General features: G+C 42.4%; 1 protein-coding gene across 1 annotated transcript; it reads left to right on the forward strand.

Annotated features, from left to right (window-relative positions):
• Nucleotides 1-3,946: 3,946 nt before the first annotated feature.
• On the forward strand, nt 3,947-17,952 carry tmem170b (transmembrane protein 170B). Its single transcript, XM_005739719.2, has 3 exons — nt 3,947-4,604; nt 13,146-13,316; nt 17,010-17,952. Exons 1-3 carry the CDS (start codon nt 4,442-4,444, stop codon nt 17,138-17,140), a joined length of 465 nt encoding a protein of 154 aa, XP_005739776.1. The 5' UTR covers nt 3,947-4,441; the 3' UTR covers nt 17,141-17,952.
• The last annotated feature ends 985 nt before the right edge of the window (nt 17,953-18,937 follow it).

An 18,937-nucleotide genomic window follows, 5' to 3' on the forward strand; every position in this document is an offset into this window, starting at 1 on the left:
TTGATCTAAAATTCAATACTGCGATTAATATTCTCAGGACCCATCACAGTGCCATGTGTGAACACCATACCAGTGACTCCTGCTTGATCTCATCTGTCAGTCTGTCCATCACTGCTGCAGACAAGAAGTGTCTAAGAGCTGATCCCTGATGTAATCCCACCCCCACCTTGAACCCATCTGTCATTCTTAGCCACTGTCTCACTGTTGTCATCCATGCCCTGCACCTTGGATGGTCCTGCATGCTGTTTGACCACCCTGACTTCTTCATGCAGTACCACAGGTCCTTCCTTATCATATTTCTCCAGATCCACAAAACCACACAGCAGTTCCTTGTGACCTTCACTACACTCCTCCACCAACACTCTCAAAGCAAACATCACAGTTGCTGGACTACTGCAAACCCCTTTGCAACCCATTTCCACCACTTCTCCTTTTTCCATGCTGTGTTATGTGCTGTTTTTATAATGCCTATGCCCATAGTAGGGAGAAAACAGCAAATATCTTTTTCTAACTGAACTAATACTTCACCCTTTCTATATCAGAAGTTCAATTTTAGGATTGCAGTGTTTGCAAATCAGTGTTTTCATTTGTTATTAAATGTATTTTAGTTTTGACATAGCTCATTTTATTCTGCTTTTGGGATCCTGTTTAGGATTGTTTAGAGAGTTAAATATTTAAATATTTATTTGATCATTTATGTTCATCTGATGTGAACCCTGTTATAGAGATGGACTGGATTCTGGCTGTGTTGCTATGACGTAACCAAGGGGGAAAATATTCTTTCTGGGGAATTTCATAGTGGAAAAATGTGCACTTGTGGTGGATGTTGTTTGAAAAGTCAAGCATCCCGTGGAAACAGAGGTTGACATTTGCTTAGCAAACCACACAAGGTCCTCACTGAGTCTTTGCTGTCTTGTCTGCTCGTTCTCCCAAAGCCCAGTGCTAGAGTAAAACAGCGCTTTATTTCTTTAGTAGATTATATTGCATGTATTTAACAACATAAGATCCATGTAAGAAAAACCACAATGTTTGGTGTTTTGTTCTTTCTTCTTCTCTGAACCTTTTCCTAAGCATGTTAGTCTATCTTAAGCCCCGAGGGCAGGAAGAGATGCAAGAAAAGGTTTCAACAGAGCTGTGATGAAACATGGAGGAAGGAAGAAGAAAAGTGCTAGAAGCATTTCACCAACACTTTGTATGTATCTTATTTCAGTGTGTAAATACAGGATACGGGTGAAACGTCTTCTTACATTTGTGATAGAAACACATGATTCACAACCATATCACTGGTTCTGTTTTTTTTAAACCAATTTACCCTGAAATCCATTATCCACTATTCAGGACAGCACTTGGCTGTGTTTTAGAAATTTTAATTTACTCTCTACCAGACAACATGCCTATAGTTGCAGTGAAATGCAAAGATAATGCAACCTTGTGAAAACCTGACAGGACAAAGCAATCTGCTGAGTGACCACAGAGGCAACCCAGCAAACGTGGTTAAAACAGTGATGCTGTTTGTGAAACTATTCGTGGTATGATGGCTAAAACTGCTACACAGATGGAAAATGCTGACATTTCCACAAACAGTAGTAATCCACTCAGGCGGTCTCTAAAAGGGAGAGAAATATTTCTTAGCATCGCACTGAATTAAACAAATGTGTATCTGATTACTGAAAGGCTGAGAACCAACATCCACACACACACACACACACACACACATATATATATACATATATATTGCATTGGACTTTATTGGTGCCTGAGACCAATTGCAAGTAGTTGCTGCAATCAGTTGGTTGCCTACAGGTTGAGCATGCAACTCCCTCAACTTTTGTGCAACCATGTACAACTGCAACTGGGAGTGCACAGGTTGTCTGGTGTGAGACAACCTGTCTCCAAACAATTGTGGTCCAACTTCAACTGATATCAATCACCAAACGACCTGTCTTCCTCCTCTTACCCCACCGGTTGCAGCAATGGCCCCCCCCTCCCTGACCTTGGTTCTGCTGGAGGTTTCTTCCTGTTAAAAGGGAGTTTTTCCTTCCCACTGTTGCCAAAGAGCTTGCTCATAGGGCATCATATGATTGTTGAGATTCTCTCTGTTTTCTTGGTACTATTGTAGAATCTTTACCTTGCAATATAAAATGCCTTGAGGCAACTACTGTTGTGATTTAGCACTGTATAAATAAAATTAAATTGTATTGAAATTAATTACTGACTAACTTAGAAATGCAGACAGGTTGCCAAGATATTGCAGCAAATCTGAGTCAGTAAGCAAATGGTTAAAGGCTAATACATAGCACGCAACTTCTAGGTGGTAATAATGAAAATTTGTTGCTGACAAGCTCCGCCTTGTTGCATCAGTCTGTATTGTTGCACGTCTCTTTGCAGTAGGGACTCAGCATTAACTCGTTGCCAACTGTTTGCTGACCATTCCTATTAATTCATATGAATCATTCATATTAATTTTACAGTTAAATCGCCATGTTGTAGAGGAATTTCTGTATCAGATGTATGATGTTCTGGCTGGACTCTGAATGTAATGTGAATTTCACTTTACTATGGTGACATCTCCAAAGCTCCCAGGCAATACAAAAGTCAGCAAAAGCAAGCGTTCTTTTACTGTCACTGGTCATATAAGTGAATTTATAGTACACTGTGCACTATAGTACAGACTCGGCGAACCAAAAGGATAACTTGTTACCTTTCAAAAACCATCATTTAAAACAAATATATCCAAAAATGTGACATGATTAGATTTAAAGAAGTAATGTGACTACTTATTTTGGCTTCATTTGAAATGAAATGACTTACTGTGCTTTCGTCATACCTAATCACAGCTGAAATTGCCTGCTATGACTTGTTAATTTTGAGTTTTAGTCTTGTCCTTATTTGTGGATGCATAATAAACATATAGACTGATTTAAGCTAGTACACTTATGTGTATCAAAAAGATTGCTGTTTTGGAGGAAAGTGTAAATAAAGTATTAAACTTGCCTCCTGTCTCCTCTACAGTGAACGTTCTTTAACAGTACCCGTAATTGTATTTTCTTTTGTTGCACGAATCTCCTCGTGATCCAGCTGTCTGTTTATTCCCCCCTCTGTTTGCGTTTAGAGAAAGATCTACAGATTTAAAAGATGTCAGATGTCAGACGCTTCCTCGCCCTCGTACCTCTGAACTGGGCCAGTTCGTCTTAAAATACTGCGCTCCTCAGAGAAATGTGCCAGAACATTCAGCGTCTACGTAACACCTTGTTCCCTCCCTGCCTCCCCATATCACACTGTTATCTTCTTCTTTTTTTATTAAACATCTGATATGAGATGAGGATGAGGATGAAAAAAAATTATGTAAAGGTTCACACTTTTTAAAATAGCTTTCACCTGCTCTGATTTCTGTCTTACTGGGTTTGTCAGACTGGCTCACCACAGAGTTTTCTGAATATTTTATTCCATCTAAGTTAAAGCTCTAAATCAGATTTAAGCATTTAGGGGTTCTTTCTTCATATTACCAGATAACCCTGCCACTAATACCCTCTATTCCTCTGCTTACTTTCATCCTGTCATATTACTTTTTTATATCAGGTGTTTCGGGGTGACCAATAAGCGCCACCTTCCACTGACGTCATGACCAAGGCTGCTTCTAAGGTCATTTAATTTTATTTATGTAGACTTAATTTTAATATCACAACAGTTGAAATAAAATAAACATTAAGAAATCAACAAATAATACTTTTAGTGTATATGGTATTTATTTATATATTCTCTGTTAAAGTAGTCTTTAGCATTAGCATTGATTTGGTTATTCGTTCAAGAGCTAACGTTATTACGTTGCCTAGCAACCACTCTTTCGCTTTCTGCTGGCAAATACTGTATAACGTAAAATAAAAATTAAAAAAAAAACATTAAATCTTTCCACAGCGTCTAAAATGATAGTTTTTATTTAGCTTTTGTCAAAATATTGCTGTTGTTATTATTAGTATTTTATTAATATCCTAATATTAGTCACAGTGCGTCGTAATTACGTTACAGCGTCCCCCTCGTAGCCGTCCCGAGCCGCCATGGCCACTACGCACGCTTTCTGCGCACACGCCACCGTGCTGTCCTTTGTTCCTCATTCATAAAGCGGCTTCACGAGCACGGGGATGTGTCACCGTGAACCCCTCGCACGGAAAGGACCGCTGGCCCTTTAAGGGTTATGTAGCAGGGCTAGCTGATGTAGGACGAGCCGACCGTGCGTTTCTCTGCTCGAGCTCCCGCTGCCATCCTCGTCATGGCCTCCGTACACCCGCCACCGACACCACCACCGAGGATGAACCGACCAGCCATCGACCCTTCCCTTCCCGGAGCGGAGACGGACGTCAAGCCGAAGCAGAGGCACCGGTAGAGGCGAGCCGCGCCGGGGAGAGCCGCCTCACATCCAAATGCCACCCCGGTTTCCTCATCCATGCCTTCGTTTAAAGCCAAGTACAGCTATACGATAAAGAGGGGTGCGAACCCGGGCGGCGGCGGCGGAAACATGACAACGGACAAGGATTATTCTCTTAATCTGTCGGTGCAGCAAGTGCTGAGCCTTTGGGTGCAAGGCTCGGCGCTGCACCACTTCACAGGTATGCGGAATGAAAGGTGCCGCTATTCTGCTGCTTCATTTTTATTTTATTTTTAAATGTGTTCAGTGAAAAAGTCATCACCACCAGCAGCATGTGCAGCTTCCTTTTTAAAGAAGAATATATATAAATATCATTCAAATATATGTGGTCATTTTTCTTGTAGCCAGCAGGAAGGGCATGGCTGCTGTTATGTATAGGGGGCATCTGTGTGCCACCTTTCCATCCCACCTCCCCATCTCTGTCTCTGCAAGCTGGTGTGTTTTATTGGTGATGCTGGGCCTGAACCACAACATCAACAAAACAAAACAAAATCTCACTCTTTTATTCAGGAGTCCGTCAGGAAAAATAATGACAACATTCGGCTAATTAATCTTTCTGCTTCGTGAATGCGTAGTAAATGTGGCCTCCTCCCCCTCCTTTGTCTTTCAGTAAAGGGGCAATTAGAGGGAGGGTCCTCTTAGCGGGCAGGGATGCTGTCTGGGATGGTCCTGACTCTAGAAGTAGTGAGGCTGAGTTCAATTCCCTGTTTTATTTGAATGCAGTTGAGCCAGAGCATGTCTGCTTTGATATTGAAGGTAATATGCAGCTGTAAATACGAGATGAGGGCATCTCTGCGGGCTGATGGCTGAACTGTCACTTGTTGATACAGATGATTGAGCTGCTGCCATCAATTATGTGCTTTGTACCAAAACAAAATGCTTACAAGATGACTTTCTTCCTCCTTTTTTATTTGTAAGGAGGTTTAAGAAAAGTGGAAGAAATGCATGAAAGTTCCTATGACACAAAAACAGATCACGGGGCACCAAAAAAGCAATGTGTGGGCATTTTATCTCTTCTTTCCAAGCAGAATGAACTTCCTCAGCAAGAAATATTATTACTTGCCAGCTGTTCAAAGCATTGTCATCACTTTTCTTTTTTCTTTTTTTGAGGAAGTGGACGGGGGACCGTGTGTGTTGCACAAACACAAGATTATAGAAATTCTTGCATTTCACTCTGCAAAGTGTGGAGCCGGATGTGTAGTCATGGCTGGCTTGGCACAGACCGGTTGTCTAATATGCAGCTGACATCCTGTGTTGAGAAACACATCATGCAGGGATGGAAGGAAAAAAAAAGGCACAGTTGATCACGCTGACTCAGCAGGAAGTTGTAGTGCAATGTAGAAGTTTGTGGTATCTGAGCTGCAGCGGCGAGAAGAGAGCTGTGAGGAGCTAACGCCCCGGGGCTTTACAGAATACTGTTCACAAATCTCACACCTGACCCCCCAGACAGGTGAAAAACGACCTCCTGAGACATTAAAGAAGGTCAGGGGGGACAGTTGGGGAGCCCTAAACGGATAGATAAACTTTTATCTGTGCCCCTGGGGAGTGCTTCCTGTTTATGAGGCGTGCGCAGCAGGCGGTTTCACTTCAGAAAACCAGTGAAAAGAACATATTTAAATGTGAACAGCTACTTTGAAATTGTCTCACTTTGATGAATCACAGTCAATAAAAACATGCTGTTCTTGTCACTCATTTATTATCTATCTGTGGGATTTGTGGTACGATCGAGGTGCATTTAAGGAAGTGTCTTTTACTCACAAGTGTGTAACTTTAGAAATCTGGGCAGTTCTTTTTCCATTAGAATGCAGATAAATATCCAATTCTTAATCCAGCCTGGACCAGATGCTGTTAATCTGCCGGCGCCAGTGTAATGCATTGCATATGCATAGATATTTACCAGCTGGAGGGCACTGAAATGTATTTAACCTCATTTATTACAGCAATGAGTGCTTTAGCCTGTCTTGATTAGAATAAATAAGTGTATGAATATCGGTTGAACAGGGAAACTCATACAACATCATGTTTATTTTGCGCTTTTATCCCTTTTTTTGTAGTTTTTTCCCAGCTTTGGTCTTAGAAAATGAAAAATATTCAATGCATTAGCGTACTTGGGGGGTGGTTAATTGACACCCAGCGGGTTAATGAACTTGCAATAGACTTGCAGAAATCCTGTATTATCAGTTCACAATCATAATGTCAGAAGGCTTTCTTAGTTTTAATTGTTTGCCTGCTGTGATTACGCGATGATCAGATTGCTAAAAAGTCATTTTATTATCTCACACGGTAACATGTTGTGTAGCTGTTCTTCGTGTAAAGCTAATCAGTTGTGTTCACTCTGCACGTTCCCTGATCTGCAGCTTTTTAGCTCAGCATGTCTGGTGTTTAGCTGTTTGCTTTAGCCTTTATCTCTTTGCAAACAAGCACACAAAAGCAAAAAGAGCTCAGGTGAAGCTGTAAAACATACACACAAAAACAGAAAGCGCAACTTGGCTGCTCAGTTAAAGGTCCAGATATTTCTGTCAGGAGTTGGCAAACAACTAAACAGAAGGTATAGTGGAGTTTAGCAGGTTCAGATAAAAGCATCGAGTCTATGTATGGGCACATGCAGCTATATTAGGAGTTAAAGCTTTGTGTGAATGCCAAGCAGCAACCTTCAGGATTTAAAAACATTGCACCAATGCTGAAGTGGCAAAAGCTGCAGTTCCTCCAGTGGCCACTTGAGGCTTTCTCCTAAAACAAGTCAATCCCCATAGACTCCTGTGTTAAAATAAACTTTAAAGCATTAAAAGCATCTTTACAGCCTCAGTGGATGTTTTCCCACATCATAACTATCAACACAGGCTTAAATTTTCTTTTCTTTCTTTCTTTTTGTAAATAAATTTATGCATCTGGATGCTAAAGTGAAGATCGTGGTCGCTTTGAGTGACAGGCGTTCCCAAGGCACCTGGATTTGATCACAGTCTGCTGGGCCTCACCTCCACTGCCATGTTTGTGCTGTTGGTGCCTTTTGGAGCATTTGCAGTGGCATTATCTTATTGGTCTTTTACTTTGCACTAATTAGCAGGTATGCTTTTCTGTGTGGTGCATGTGTACAATTTAACGATACATCACGTCATAGTAGCTCGGTTCTCCGAAAAAGAAGAAGCATCATCCGAAATGGAATCAACATTAGCATAGTCCTCTTCTTGTTCTGCATCACAGGACAGAGTCACTGCCAGATGTGTCAGGCTGGCTCTCCCTCTCTCCACGTTTGGACAAACCCATCCTTCGTCGTCTTGAGAGGTGAACTCGGCAGCCTTCTGCTTCGAGAAGCTGCGGCTTCAACACGGGAATGGTTCATGTTCTGCAGCCGCCTGTGTACTCCAACCTCTGACGAGGCACCAAATACACGAGCCCCTGCTTTTTTAAAATTCTGTCCTGTTGACAGGCGAGCTCTAAAGCCGCCGTGCTGACAAAGACCTCGGCCTGTAGTTGCGGATTAGCAGAAGTTAATACTGTGCTCTCACTGTGTTTTAGCCTGTGTTCGCTCCTATCTCTGAACATGACACAGCACTTTACTGCACTCATTTCTCACCCTATAGGTGCTTCTTCATAGCCGTGACCACCTGCGCTGCCTGCTGTCCCCTGAAACTAAATGTGCACCTCACCTTCCAGCATCTGCTGCAATGCAAAAAAAATGAGCTGCCATGGATAATTTTAGTCGGCTGAGATAAATAACGAGCCTCGTGTCTCCACTGAACATTTCACCCGACCCATTTTCTCTCTAAATCGAGCTTGTAATTCATCAAGAAATGCAACAGATTTCCTCCAGCTATGCTATTAAATATTATTCTGACCAGCATGACAGGTTACTGTTACAGAAGAGAGATCACGCTGACATTTGGTCCTCAGTAGGTGTCCGGGTCAGCCTCCATCCATCAGTGATGGTGGAAGACTATACGGATTATTTTATCAGTAAGTAGAAACACAGAGTATCCCAGCTGTCCTCTCCATTTGTGAAATTTTTGGCAAAGTTGATCTCACTGAACCCTTACATATTGAATCTAACCGTGAGGTTTAGAGGAGAAACTTCTAGCATTTGCGGCCAATCAGCTTACCTGCCATTCACCGTTAGTTACGTTGAACTCCGCATTTTTCTTTTCTTTTTCTCAGACTTCTGCTAACCAACTCATTCCCTTAACTACACATAAACTAATGGTGTTTGTGATTGTCTGTTTAACCTGTGGATGTCTGTAGTTCTTTAGACCGAGTGGGCGATATCACAGTCTGTGTGCGATGATGTTAGCATTGCATAACCTCCTCCAGGATCTTTGAGTTTCATCTTTTCCAGCCTGCATTAAAGGCCGGCTCTCTCTACACGATGCTGAATCCTGATCAGCTTTCGTGTCGTCGGGGGCTACAGTTAAGCGGCGCTCTCTCTCCCTGTACTTCCTGTATGTGTGTCTCTCTTAACTCTTGGGTCCCATCACAGATATCCCTCTCTCCTCTGCTGCTGGATGCTTGCAGAAAGACAGCAGTGGATACACTGCAGCGTGATCTGCGTGCTCAGTCATTTAAGACAAAAAGCCATTGTGTTACTCCGCTGTCACGTCTCTCTCCGCCTGGCCCGGCGCTCGCCTGCCGGATCAATAAGTAGATGTAGGCACTCAGTGGACTGTGGAGGAGCTCGGTTAAATGGATATGCTAAAGAGGTCCTCGTGTCCCAGAGCTCTGAGAAATACTTGGTAATAGAATTGGGCGTTGTGATGTTTACACTGCAAAATAATGTCACGTTTCCTGTTTGCATCGCGCCCACACACAGACAGCATTGCCATGCTTCGGCTGGGTCATCCTTTCTCACTTGGTGTCTTTTCTTCTTCAGTTATCTCACAGCCAGCTGGCTCCTTCTGGCTCCCACGGTGCCAGGGGTTCAACCAAAGGCCCCTCGCTGGCAAAGTGCAATGAAGCCGGAGCCTTTTTAGACAAAGCTGGCCTGTGCCACAGAAAGACAGGGAGAACGAGGAGGAGGAGGAGGAGGAGGAAGAGTGTGATTTTTAAATGCTGTTTACTGTTCTCATTTTCAGTGGAGTCCGTTATAACGGCAGCACAGTCTGGACCCTGCAGGGTGCATTATGTGTATTCTAGGAGAACAGTCGAGTTTGGTGGAAGCTAATTAGATGATTTTGCTGGCATTTTAGGAATTAACAGCATTTTTAGTTTGCAGACGTTTGTTTCTACGATTACATTTTTTTTTTTTTCAGAAAGCTTATCTCCAGTCAGGATGGTCACAAAAGGCGGCCGTATGCTATTGTTTCAGACGAGATTTTCCATTTACCGCTTCATGTCGGGCTCGCTGTCTGAAATGTCGCTCTGAGCGGTTTTATACATCTCCGCCACGGGTCCATCGCCACGGTCGGTTGCCTCTTTGATGAGGCTGCTGTAGATTGAAATCCTCCCCTCGCCTCACAGACGTGCAGCAGCGGCTGTACCTCTGCATCTTGGCTGAGCTGCAGTGCTTCATCTTGGAAGCACTCTTTATAAGCAGTAAATGTGAATTTTTCAAGACTAGAACGGAATATTATAAGTTGTGTCTTCCCCCTCGGGATCACTTATTGTCGGCGTTTGTTTGTTTGCATGAAGCTCTTTTGTTCAGAAGAGCTTCTTATCACTAATGCGGCTCAGTAAGGTGAAGGCCTGCCTCCCACCACTGCATGACTCTGAGACAGAGTCTCACGCTTTTATTACCTCTCTTAGACTTTCGTAGCTCTTTATTTGTCGGCTCTGATCAGTCGTTACTTCGTTGTCAGCAGGCTGTAGAAAATGCAGCAGCTCGCCTTTAGACAGGAAAGAAACATGGTGATCACACCTTTTCTGGCCTCCTTACACTGTCTTCCTGTCCATCAGGATCCAGTTTAAAATTTACTTGTTTTTAAAAGCCTTATTGGTTTGGTGCCACCTTACTTAACAGAACTTTCGGAGCCTCTGACCAGATAGTCCAGTCCAGGCTTAAAAGCAAAGTCTACAAAGTCTTTGTAGTGGCAGCTCCTAACTTTTGGAACAACCAAACTTCCCACGTACAGCTCAGTCATTTTAAAACAACTGCTTATTCTTGTTTTCTTTCAGGTCTAGATGAGCAGGATAGCCTGATGCAAATACGACCTTATTTAATTAGTTTTATTTGTTGATTTTTATTGTGTATTTGCTGTTTATTTATTGACTGTATATTTTTTTATAACCTGAGGTTGTTGCTGAAAGCTGGGATAAAGTTTATTGAGATGGTTAAAAAAAAATTAAAGCAGCTGATGTACAGATATCCCACTAAGCCCCTGCTTCTGTCTGTGTTCAGGTTGCAGTAGTAAATAAGCAGCTTTTATCTATAAAGCAGGTTTTCTGTTACAAACCTGTTGTCTTTAAGTCCTGTTTCTTCCTCAGATATTTTTATTAAAGTTTCTGCATCCATTTTTACAAAAGACAAATTGAACAATATGCCGTTTTCTTTTTGAAGAACATAAAACAATATGAAACATACACTCCCACCTCATAATTATAGGAGTACCAGTGGGTGTACAAAAAGAAAAAAGAAAGGGTCCAATCTAATAACACGAGTAGCAAACCCTGGAGTACAAGATAACAGTTCCTGAGTGTACAAGAGAGATGTGGAGAGTTTCAAAGCCCACACCCCCACACAGACACAGAAAAAACAAAACACACAAACAAAAAAAACACAAACATAATGAGTGGTCAGCTTAGTTGTAGAGATAAGTCAATTCTGTAAGAGAAAAGAAATATGTATAAAGTAGGTAAGTAAATGGCATCATAAGGCGCAGGCACAATAGAGTCCATATACTTAAACATCTTACTTAAACATAAGATAAAATAAAATATAATAAAGTCTGAGCTGGCTAATTGGGAGCGTTGCGAGACCGCAAAGTCTGAACATGGTCAAAAAAGGGTTGCCAGGTCTTAAAAAGTTTGGCCATAGACCCACGCAGGGTGAATTTAATCTTTTTGAGTTTGCTAAAATGCAAAGCGTCTCTGATCCAGATTTACCAGGATGGGGGAGAAGTTGACTTCCAACATAACAATATTCTGCGTCTTGCCAATAAGGTGAGAAATGCTACCAGATCCGCTTGGGGCGTCGGCAAGGCAACTGTATCAGGAAGAACCCCAAACAAAGCAGTTAAGGGCACAGGTTGGAGGGTTAGCTGGATGATCTTTGATAAAGTCAGAAAAATATTAATCCAGTATTGTTTGAGGGATGGACATGACCAAAACATGTATTAGAGAGGCAGGTGTTTGATGACAACGGTCGCAATCAGGGCTAAGGTTGGGGTATATTTGACCTAGTCTGGCTTTAGTAAGTCCTGTTTCAAGTTTCATGTGTAATCGACGTTATGCAAACCAAAGCTGACCTTTATATGTAAATGCAGCTATTTCACTAAAATAAAGGAAGCAAAATAAATCACAAGGGCTTAAATCACCGTTTCCCAGTATGGTTGTTTTGATCATTGTGATGTCAAATCAAATCACTGTACATCAAGGATGGACATGATCACTGCTTTAAAACGTAATTAGATTAAATCAAGCTTGTAATTTATCAATAAGTGCAACAGACAGACTCTGACTAAGAATTCAAATGTTATTTTGGCCAGAGTTTTACAGAGACCATTACAGATTTATCCACTAAAGGCAGATTTCACTGACATTTGGTCCTCGGTGGGTGTCGAGGTCATCCATCTGTGTTTGTGCTCCATGATGGTGGAAGGAATATTCAGAAGTCCCAATACAACTGTGTTAAAGTGCTCCAACACAAGGAAAAGCATTGTAAAAGTATAGAAAAAGAAAAGCGAAGCCTTAAACGTGCTTTCTGTTTACAGACCAGCAGGAGGCGACTTTTATATATACTCTGTGAAACGGTCAGAAACACATAAAAACATTAAAAGCTGGGACCAGTCTGCTTCAAGATGGTTTCTTTGGTAAACAATTCATAATTCATTTTGTAAGTGAAAGCTGCTTCTGTTCCTCAGATCGATATTTAATTTCATGCTTCACCAGAAATGAAAGTACTCTGTTAAAGTCATATATATTAGAATAGGGGATTGTTGTTACTTTAATGTGCCAGCTGACTGATTTTGGTGATGTAAACCAACAAATAGGAAAAAAAGTAGTCTTTATGTTTGCAGTAACTATCATTATACATCATCATTGTTATTAACCAGTAAATATAAAAAAATGTGAAAATGTAAAAATATTTATTTCAGTGCAAGCGGTGATTTCTCTAATTTGTTGCCATGTTTGATGTTCAGGCTAAAAAAATGTAATTGTCTGATTAATATTTATGAAACTAATCGATAATTTATTTGCTGCAGTTGTTACATTAAGAACCCCTAAGACATTATATCATACTGTACTGTAGTATATACTTATACTACTATGTGCTATACTTATACTATATCTGGAGCAACTACGCATTGTGCTCGAGAGATATTACCTGATATTTAACTTCTGAAGCTGGGCTGTACTTTTATATAATACTATAATATAATAGATGGTGCAGGTGGTCAGTTTAACCTTAATTCAGCAAGTAAAAGAAAAAAGCATTTAGATGAGAACATTTCAGCACACTGCCCCCTGCTGGTGAAAGCTTTTGGTAAATTGTACGTAGAGCACCTTTAATGTAAGCGGTAAATCCTGTGCTTTCAGGCTGTATCTGATCTGTGTTGTTGGCTCTCTCTCCCTGCAGAGATGTGGTACTGGGTCTTCCTGTGGTGTCTCTTCTCCTCGCTCTTCGTCCACGGGGCGGTGGGGCTGCTCATGTTAGTCATGCTGCAGCGCCACAAGCGGGGACGCCTCATCACCCTGGTGCTGGTCAGCGTGGGTTTCCTGGCCTCGCTCTCCGGAGGCGTCATCACTAGTAAGCCCATTTACTTCCCCTTTTGTTTTCTTGCTGACGGGTTATTTTTAGAGCGACCTCAGAGTGCGGCGTTCAGCACCCAGAAGAAGACGAGAGGTGACAGGAAGGCAGAGCGAGCGCTGGGTGAGGTGACCGTGTGTTAACTCGTGTCAACTAGAAGAAAACAGAAGCTGACAGAGAGACATGGAGGAGGAAGATTTTTAGACTAATCTGCTTCTGTGTTTACCTGCCTGTTTGTTTATGTGGCCCAGGAAACTTCAACGTGTCGGCACGATAAGGGTTCATTTAATTTAACAACATTTTTGTGATTGGCTGGACTGTTGTCGCTGGTAGGAAGAGTTTGCACCCAAAAAATACCAACCACACACACACACACACACACACACACACACACAAATGACCTAAACACTAACTTTGAAGATATTCCAAACAACAATAACATTTAAAGGTACATTTTGTAAAATCCCTATTCAGATTTTTTTTTTTAAATTCACGCCACTGAGTGTTAGATTAGTCTATGCACTGTAACAAAGACCTCTAACTAATCTTCACCTGACTATTACAACGTTTTATGTTAAGAAATCAAGGATATACTGTCTACTTTCACTCTGTCTCTTAAGCAGTCAGTGGTCCAACCAACCATCCCAGTGATGTAATGTTCTGTACGGGCACAAGTTCAGTATCTTTCCCATCTTTGCTTCCTCCTGGGCTACAGTTACTGCCCCCCCAGCTAGGCAGCCTCCCATCCAAGTACTAACCAGGCCCACCCTGGCCAAGATCAGCAGAGATTGGGCGTGTTTAGGGTGGTATGGGGATGAGCTGTGACATGCTAGTATAAAGTTAACAAATTACACTCCTACCTGGTCTTTGAGCTGCTTGGAGAAGTCTGGCATGTTTCCTTTTTTTGTTCCAAATGCTCAAACGATTTAAATGTGGGTGTTTAGTCTTTTGCTTGAAGCAGACTTTTAGCTGCATCTACAGATTTTCTACATGTTGCTGTTCATCAGATATCTGCAGTAACCTCAGAACAAATGGGGAAAAACAAAAAACAAAATACAGTCTTATTTCTTGACACCACCCCACTTTAAGTTAACAGTCAGTTCCTTTAGTCAAGTCTAAGAGCTACATCATTACATCCAAGTGAATGTGTTAAGGTTTGGGCGGCTTTGAGACAAATTCTCAAGTAGCGACAGGCTGTTACAGTCACAGTAGGGAAAAACAGTGGTTGGAGAATGGAACACAACCAAAATGAACGCAGCTGACAATTTGATGTGTCAAGACGGCAATAAAACAGCAATAAGATGAAGTCTGTCTGTGATTAGATGGGGTGCAGTCAGTCGATTGAAAGTGGTGGAAAGTAAGCATGCATCCTCAGGCCAGGAGCTGTTGGTCGCTGCAACTACTCACTCAGAGCAAAACATTTTTCTTTTCCTTTTTCTAGTCGCAAAAAAGGTGCTGTCCTATTTTTACTCTAGTGTGACTGATCCATTAGGGTAAGAAGGTAAAAAGTCCCAGTGCACCTCAGGTCACGTTCCCTGCAGAGTCCATGGGTATCACATTTCAGCACTAATGATGATACCTGCAAGTCTGCATTAGAAATGAGGGGCAGCGGATCCTTGAAGACCAGGGGTAATTAGTCTGAGGCCATCTAATTCATCTCTCTTTGTTAACACTTAATATAACACAGTAGAGTGGTGCAGATAGTTATCTATAATATATGATGACATCTGTGGTGACTGTGAAGTAAAAATACCCTATAAGACTCCAAAAAGGCAGAAATCAGGAATCATTAATCATTTATTTTCTACTGTGAATCAAAACGGTGAGGAAATCTGTTCGCTGTCTGCACGTTTTAATAACTGGCACTTGTTTTCATTGTTATACCAGGTGTGATATGTTATCTTGAGCTAGGACAAATATCAGTATTTTGTATCCAATACAGTGGGGCAAAAAGTATTTAGTCAGCCACCGATTGTGCAAGTTCCCCGACCTAACATGATGACAGAGGTCAGTAATTTGCACCAGAGGTACACTTCAACTGTGAGAGACAGAATGTGAAAAAAAAAATCCATGAATCCACATGGTAGGATTTGTAAAGAATTTATTCGTAAATCATATTTTTGAAAGACAAAAATATTCACTTTATTATTTTTTTAAACACTGCAGGTGAAGCTGATATCCAGGCTTTGTTTATTTGCCTTTACCTTCCCCTCACTGTATCAGTGTGAGAGCACAGGGTGTGTAAATAGACCTGCGTCTATCGTAGCGTAGGGCTCTGTGGATGACTCACTCACCGTCACAGATGTGAGCTGGTGCCCCAAAAATAGAAAAGCCGCTTTATTATTAATGTGTAGCAATCAGAGTGAGCTAGACTATTGACAGCGTCACCAGCCATGTGTACGCGAGCCCGGCACAAAATCAGAGTGTGTGTGTGTGTGTGTGTGTGTGTGTGGAGACTGCAAAGGCAGCAGTCGCAGCTGAGTAGAAGTAAAAGAAAGGTCATGCAGCACAGAGGAAATGTCAGCCTTTAATAGTTGTTTAAAGTCCTTTTCTATAACATTAAATGTCCAGGACTCTGATTTGAGCTACAGTTTAGAGTCTACAGGCCTCAGTTGACATGTTACATGTTTAAGTTTATGTTGTGTTTGGAAGGTTTTGCATGATGGAACAGCTTCGTGTGTTTCAACTAAGAAAACCACAAGCACATTGTCCTTTAGACAAATGAGTCCAAATCGGAGATGTTTGGTAATAATGCAAAGTGCATAATATCAGCAGCACAAATAAATGTTAGTGTCATGCACAATGGAAGAGGCGTGATCCTTTGGGCTTGGTTTGCAGCCAATGGGTCCGGGCACCTTCCAGTGCCAGACTGATGTTTAAGACCTGAACACTAAACCCCTGTTGATACTAAAAGCTGAAGATTTAGACACAGAAACCAACCTCTTTCTCTTTTCAATCAGGACACACGTGCAATTTTTCTTTTAATTTTTAATACAAACACAAAGAAAAGATGAGAAACACTCCGACTTTAAAGCCAGTGTGATGCTACTTTAGAAATACTGGTTTTCCTTCTCCACACATTATTTTTTCTTTCTATCCGCCTGACGTGCAGATTACTGAGGAGCCTTTTGTAACGCATGTAACAACATGATATAACTCTAATCTAATTGCTGAGTATAGCACAGTAACCTGTTACATTACTGTTACTGAAAAATGTAACGTGATCACTTTGTTTTCTGTAAACGCAGCAGAGATTGCATCCTCCACACCGTAAATATGATAACCTTGATGAAGGGAGGATTCGCTGGAGCGCTGCTGGTAGCTTTAACTGGTAAACTTTGTTTAGCCTTCGAGTCCAGCAGTTTAAAAATAGCTCACTCGGCTTTGGTGCCTGGATTAGAGAAACGTCCTCTCCTGCTGTTTGTCTCAATCACGACTAGACGGACAGCGTGCAGTGAGAACTGCTGCAGGAAGAGCAGCGAGTCCGCTCAGAGTGTGGCCGCGAGGAGGCATGCACGAACGCTCCTCCATCACTGACAGAAGGGCGAGACCAGGAGGGACATGTTTGTCCGCTGATCCCCTGACTGTGGATGTTCAGTTGGGTTTAATGGTGACAGGCAGCTGTGTGTGTGTCTTTGTCTTTGCCAGATCTTGTATTAACATTGACTTTTACATTTTTTTTATCTCCCTCAGGCGCGGCCGTGGCGGGCGTTTACCGCGTGGCGGGGAAAGGCATGGCACCGCTGGAGGCGCTGGTGCTCGGCGTGGGCCAGACCACCCTCTCCGTCGTCATATCCTTCTCGCGGATCCTGGCCACGCTGTGAAGAAAACCCATGACGGGGTGAAAGCGGGCAAACCGAGCCGGGCAGAGACTTTAGGCCTGCTTTTATGGAAGGACATGAGGCACAAGTCCTCTGGACCTTTTGAGGGCCGGATCCAGGGTAGAGCGCCCCCCCCAGCGTCTCTGCACTGTGCAGGAAGGTCGTCATCGTGTCAGAGAGCAGCGCCGGGCAGAGGCTCGGCCTCAGCTTCTGGACCTGAAAGCCATGTTTCTGAGTTTCCAGAGTTATGCCACTTCTTCGTGCCAAAAGCCTTCTCTGTGAAAACAGCAAGCCTCGGTGGCCGACTGACTCTCAAAGGCTTTCTGTTGAACTTTTGAGGGAGGAGGGAAAAAAATCTATTTTTTAAACAGCGACCTGTAATCGTGAGCTGATGATCTTTGGCGATCGGAACAAAAGTTCGGCAAACAAACAAAAGAACAGCAGTGTCCATCAGCAGTAAAACACCTTCATCAGTATTGAACCGCCGCCGCGCCTCTAGGCCTGCATACAGCTTCTCGCTCCTTCTCCTGAGATGGCTCGAAAGCCGCAGCATCCGACTCACGAGCAGGAAGAAGCTTTGAATTTTTGCACTTTGTAAATGTTGGCGAAGTGGCAGAGGAAAACCAGCATGTGATGATCGATTTTAAAGCGTGCCAACAACAACTCTGAGCGGAGTCAGAGGAGTAGTTTGGGGAGTGTGTTTATTGGCTTTCTTCCACAGACAGAGAGAGAGGATGAGATCAATGTCACTCTGATGTCTTTACTGTAAACAAAGGTGGAGCCGGGAGACAGTAAAGTTATCTACCTGCATCTGATTTATCTCTATTAAACAATATAACATAACATAATATAACAGGACATAATGATAATCGAGTTGCAGGAATTTGCTGTAATAATAAAAATATTTTCATTCGAAAAGTTGGAAAAGAACCAGATTAGAGAAAAGAAACGGAAATTTGACCATCCAGTATTTCCAGTGTGTGTGAGGCAAAAGTAGGTGTACCTGTGCTGTCAGTATGCAGGTTTTACGCCCATGAGCAGCAGTAAAGGCAGCTAAGCGTTCCTGTAATCATCGATCAGTCCTGCGCATCAACTCGGAGGGGTTTTTAGCCCGTTCTTCCGTACAGGAGCGTTCAGACTCTGAGATTACGGCGCGTTTCCTCGTGTGAACGCCTCGCTTCAGGTCTTACTTCGGTCAGGGATTGTATTTTCAACACATGACCTTTATTTTTCTTTGATCCTTCTTTGAGGTTCAGATCACGCACGCCTTCCTGCTGAGAGGCAGCGGGCCAGGCTCAAACCTTGACACCCCTCTTACATTTTACCCTCTAACGTCCCTCTAACGCAGTGGTAGAGAGCTCCAGGCCTCGAGAGCCTCGAGAGCCGTTGGTCAACACACCTGAATCAAATGATTAGTTCATTACCAGGCCTCTGGAGAACTTCAAGACATTGAGGAGGTCATTTAGCCACTTAAATCAGCTGTTTTGGATCAAGGACACATCTAAAACCTGCAGGACACCGGCTCTCGAGGCCTGGAGTTCCCTACCCCTGCTCTAACGTGTTTGATAGATCCCCTTTGTTTAAATAAATACACCTGATTGGCATCCTGTTGACTGAAAACATCCTTAGCTTCATATTCACGGTACAGACATCAGAGGGGCATCATCAAAACTTTTAGCAAGAAGGCGAATAAACGGTTTGTTGAACAAAACAGGAGGCGTCTGTAATAGGGAGTGATTTGGTTTGGCTCTTTATAGATTAATTCTTCCTTATTCAGGGTAAGAGGAGTAAAGGTGCGTC

Source organism: Pundamilia nyererei, unplaced genomic scaffold, assembly GCF_000239375.1.
Source record: "Pundamilia nyererei isolate P.nyererei 1_Seehausen unplaced genomic scaffold, PunNye1.0 scaffold00093, whole genome shotgun sequence".
In the NCBI taxonomy this organism is placed as follows: domain Eukaryota; kingdom Metazoa; phylum Chordata; class Actinopteri; order Cichliformes; family Cichlidae; genus Pundamilia; species Pundamilia nyererei.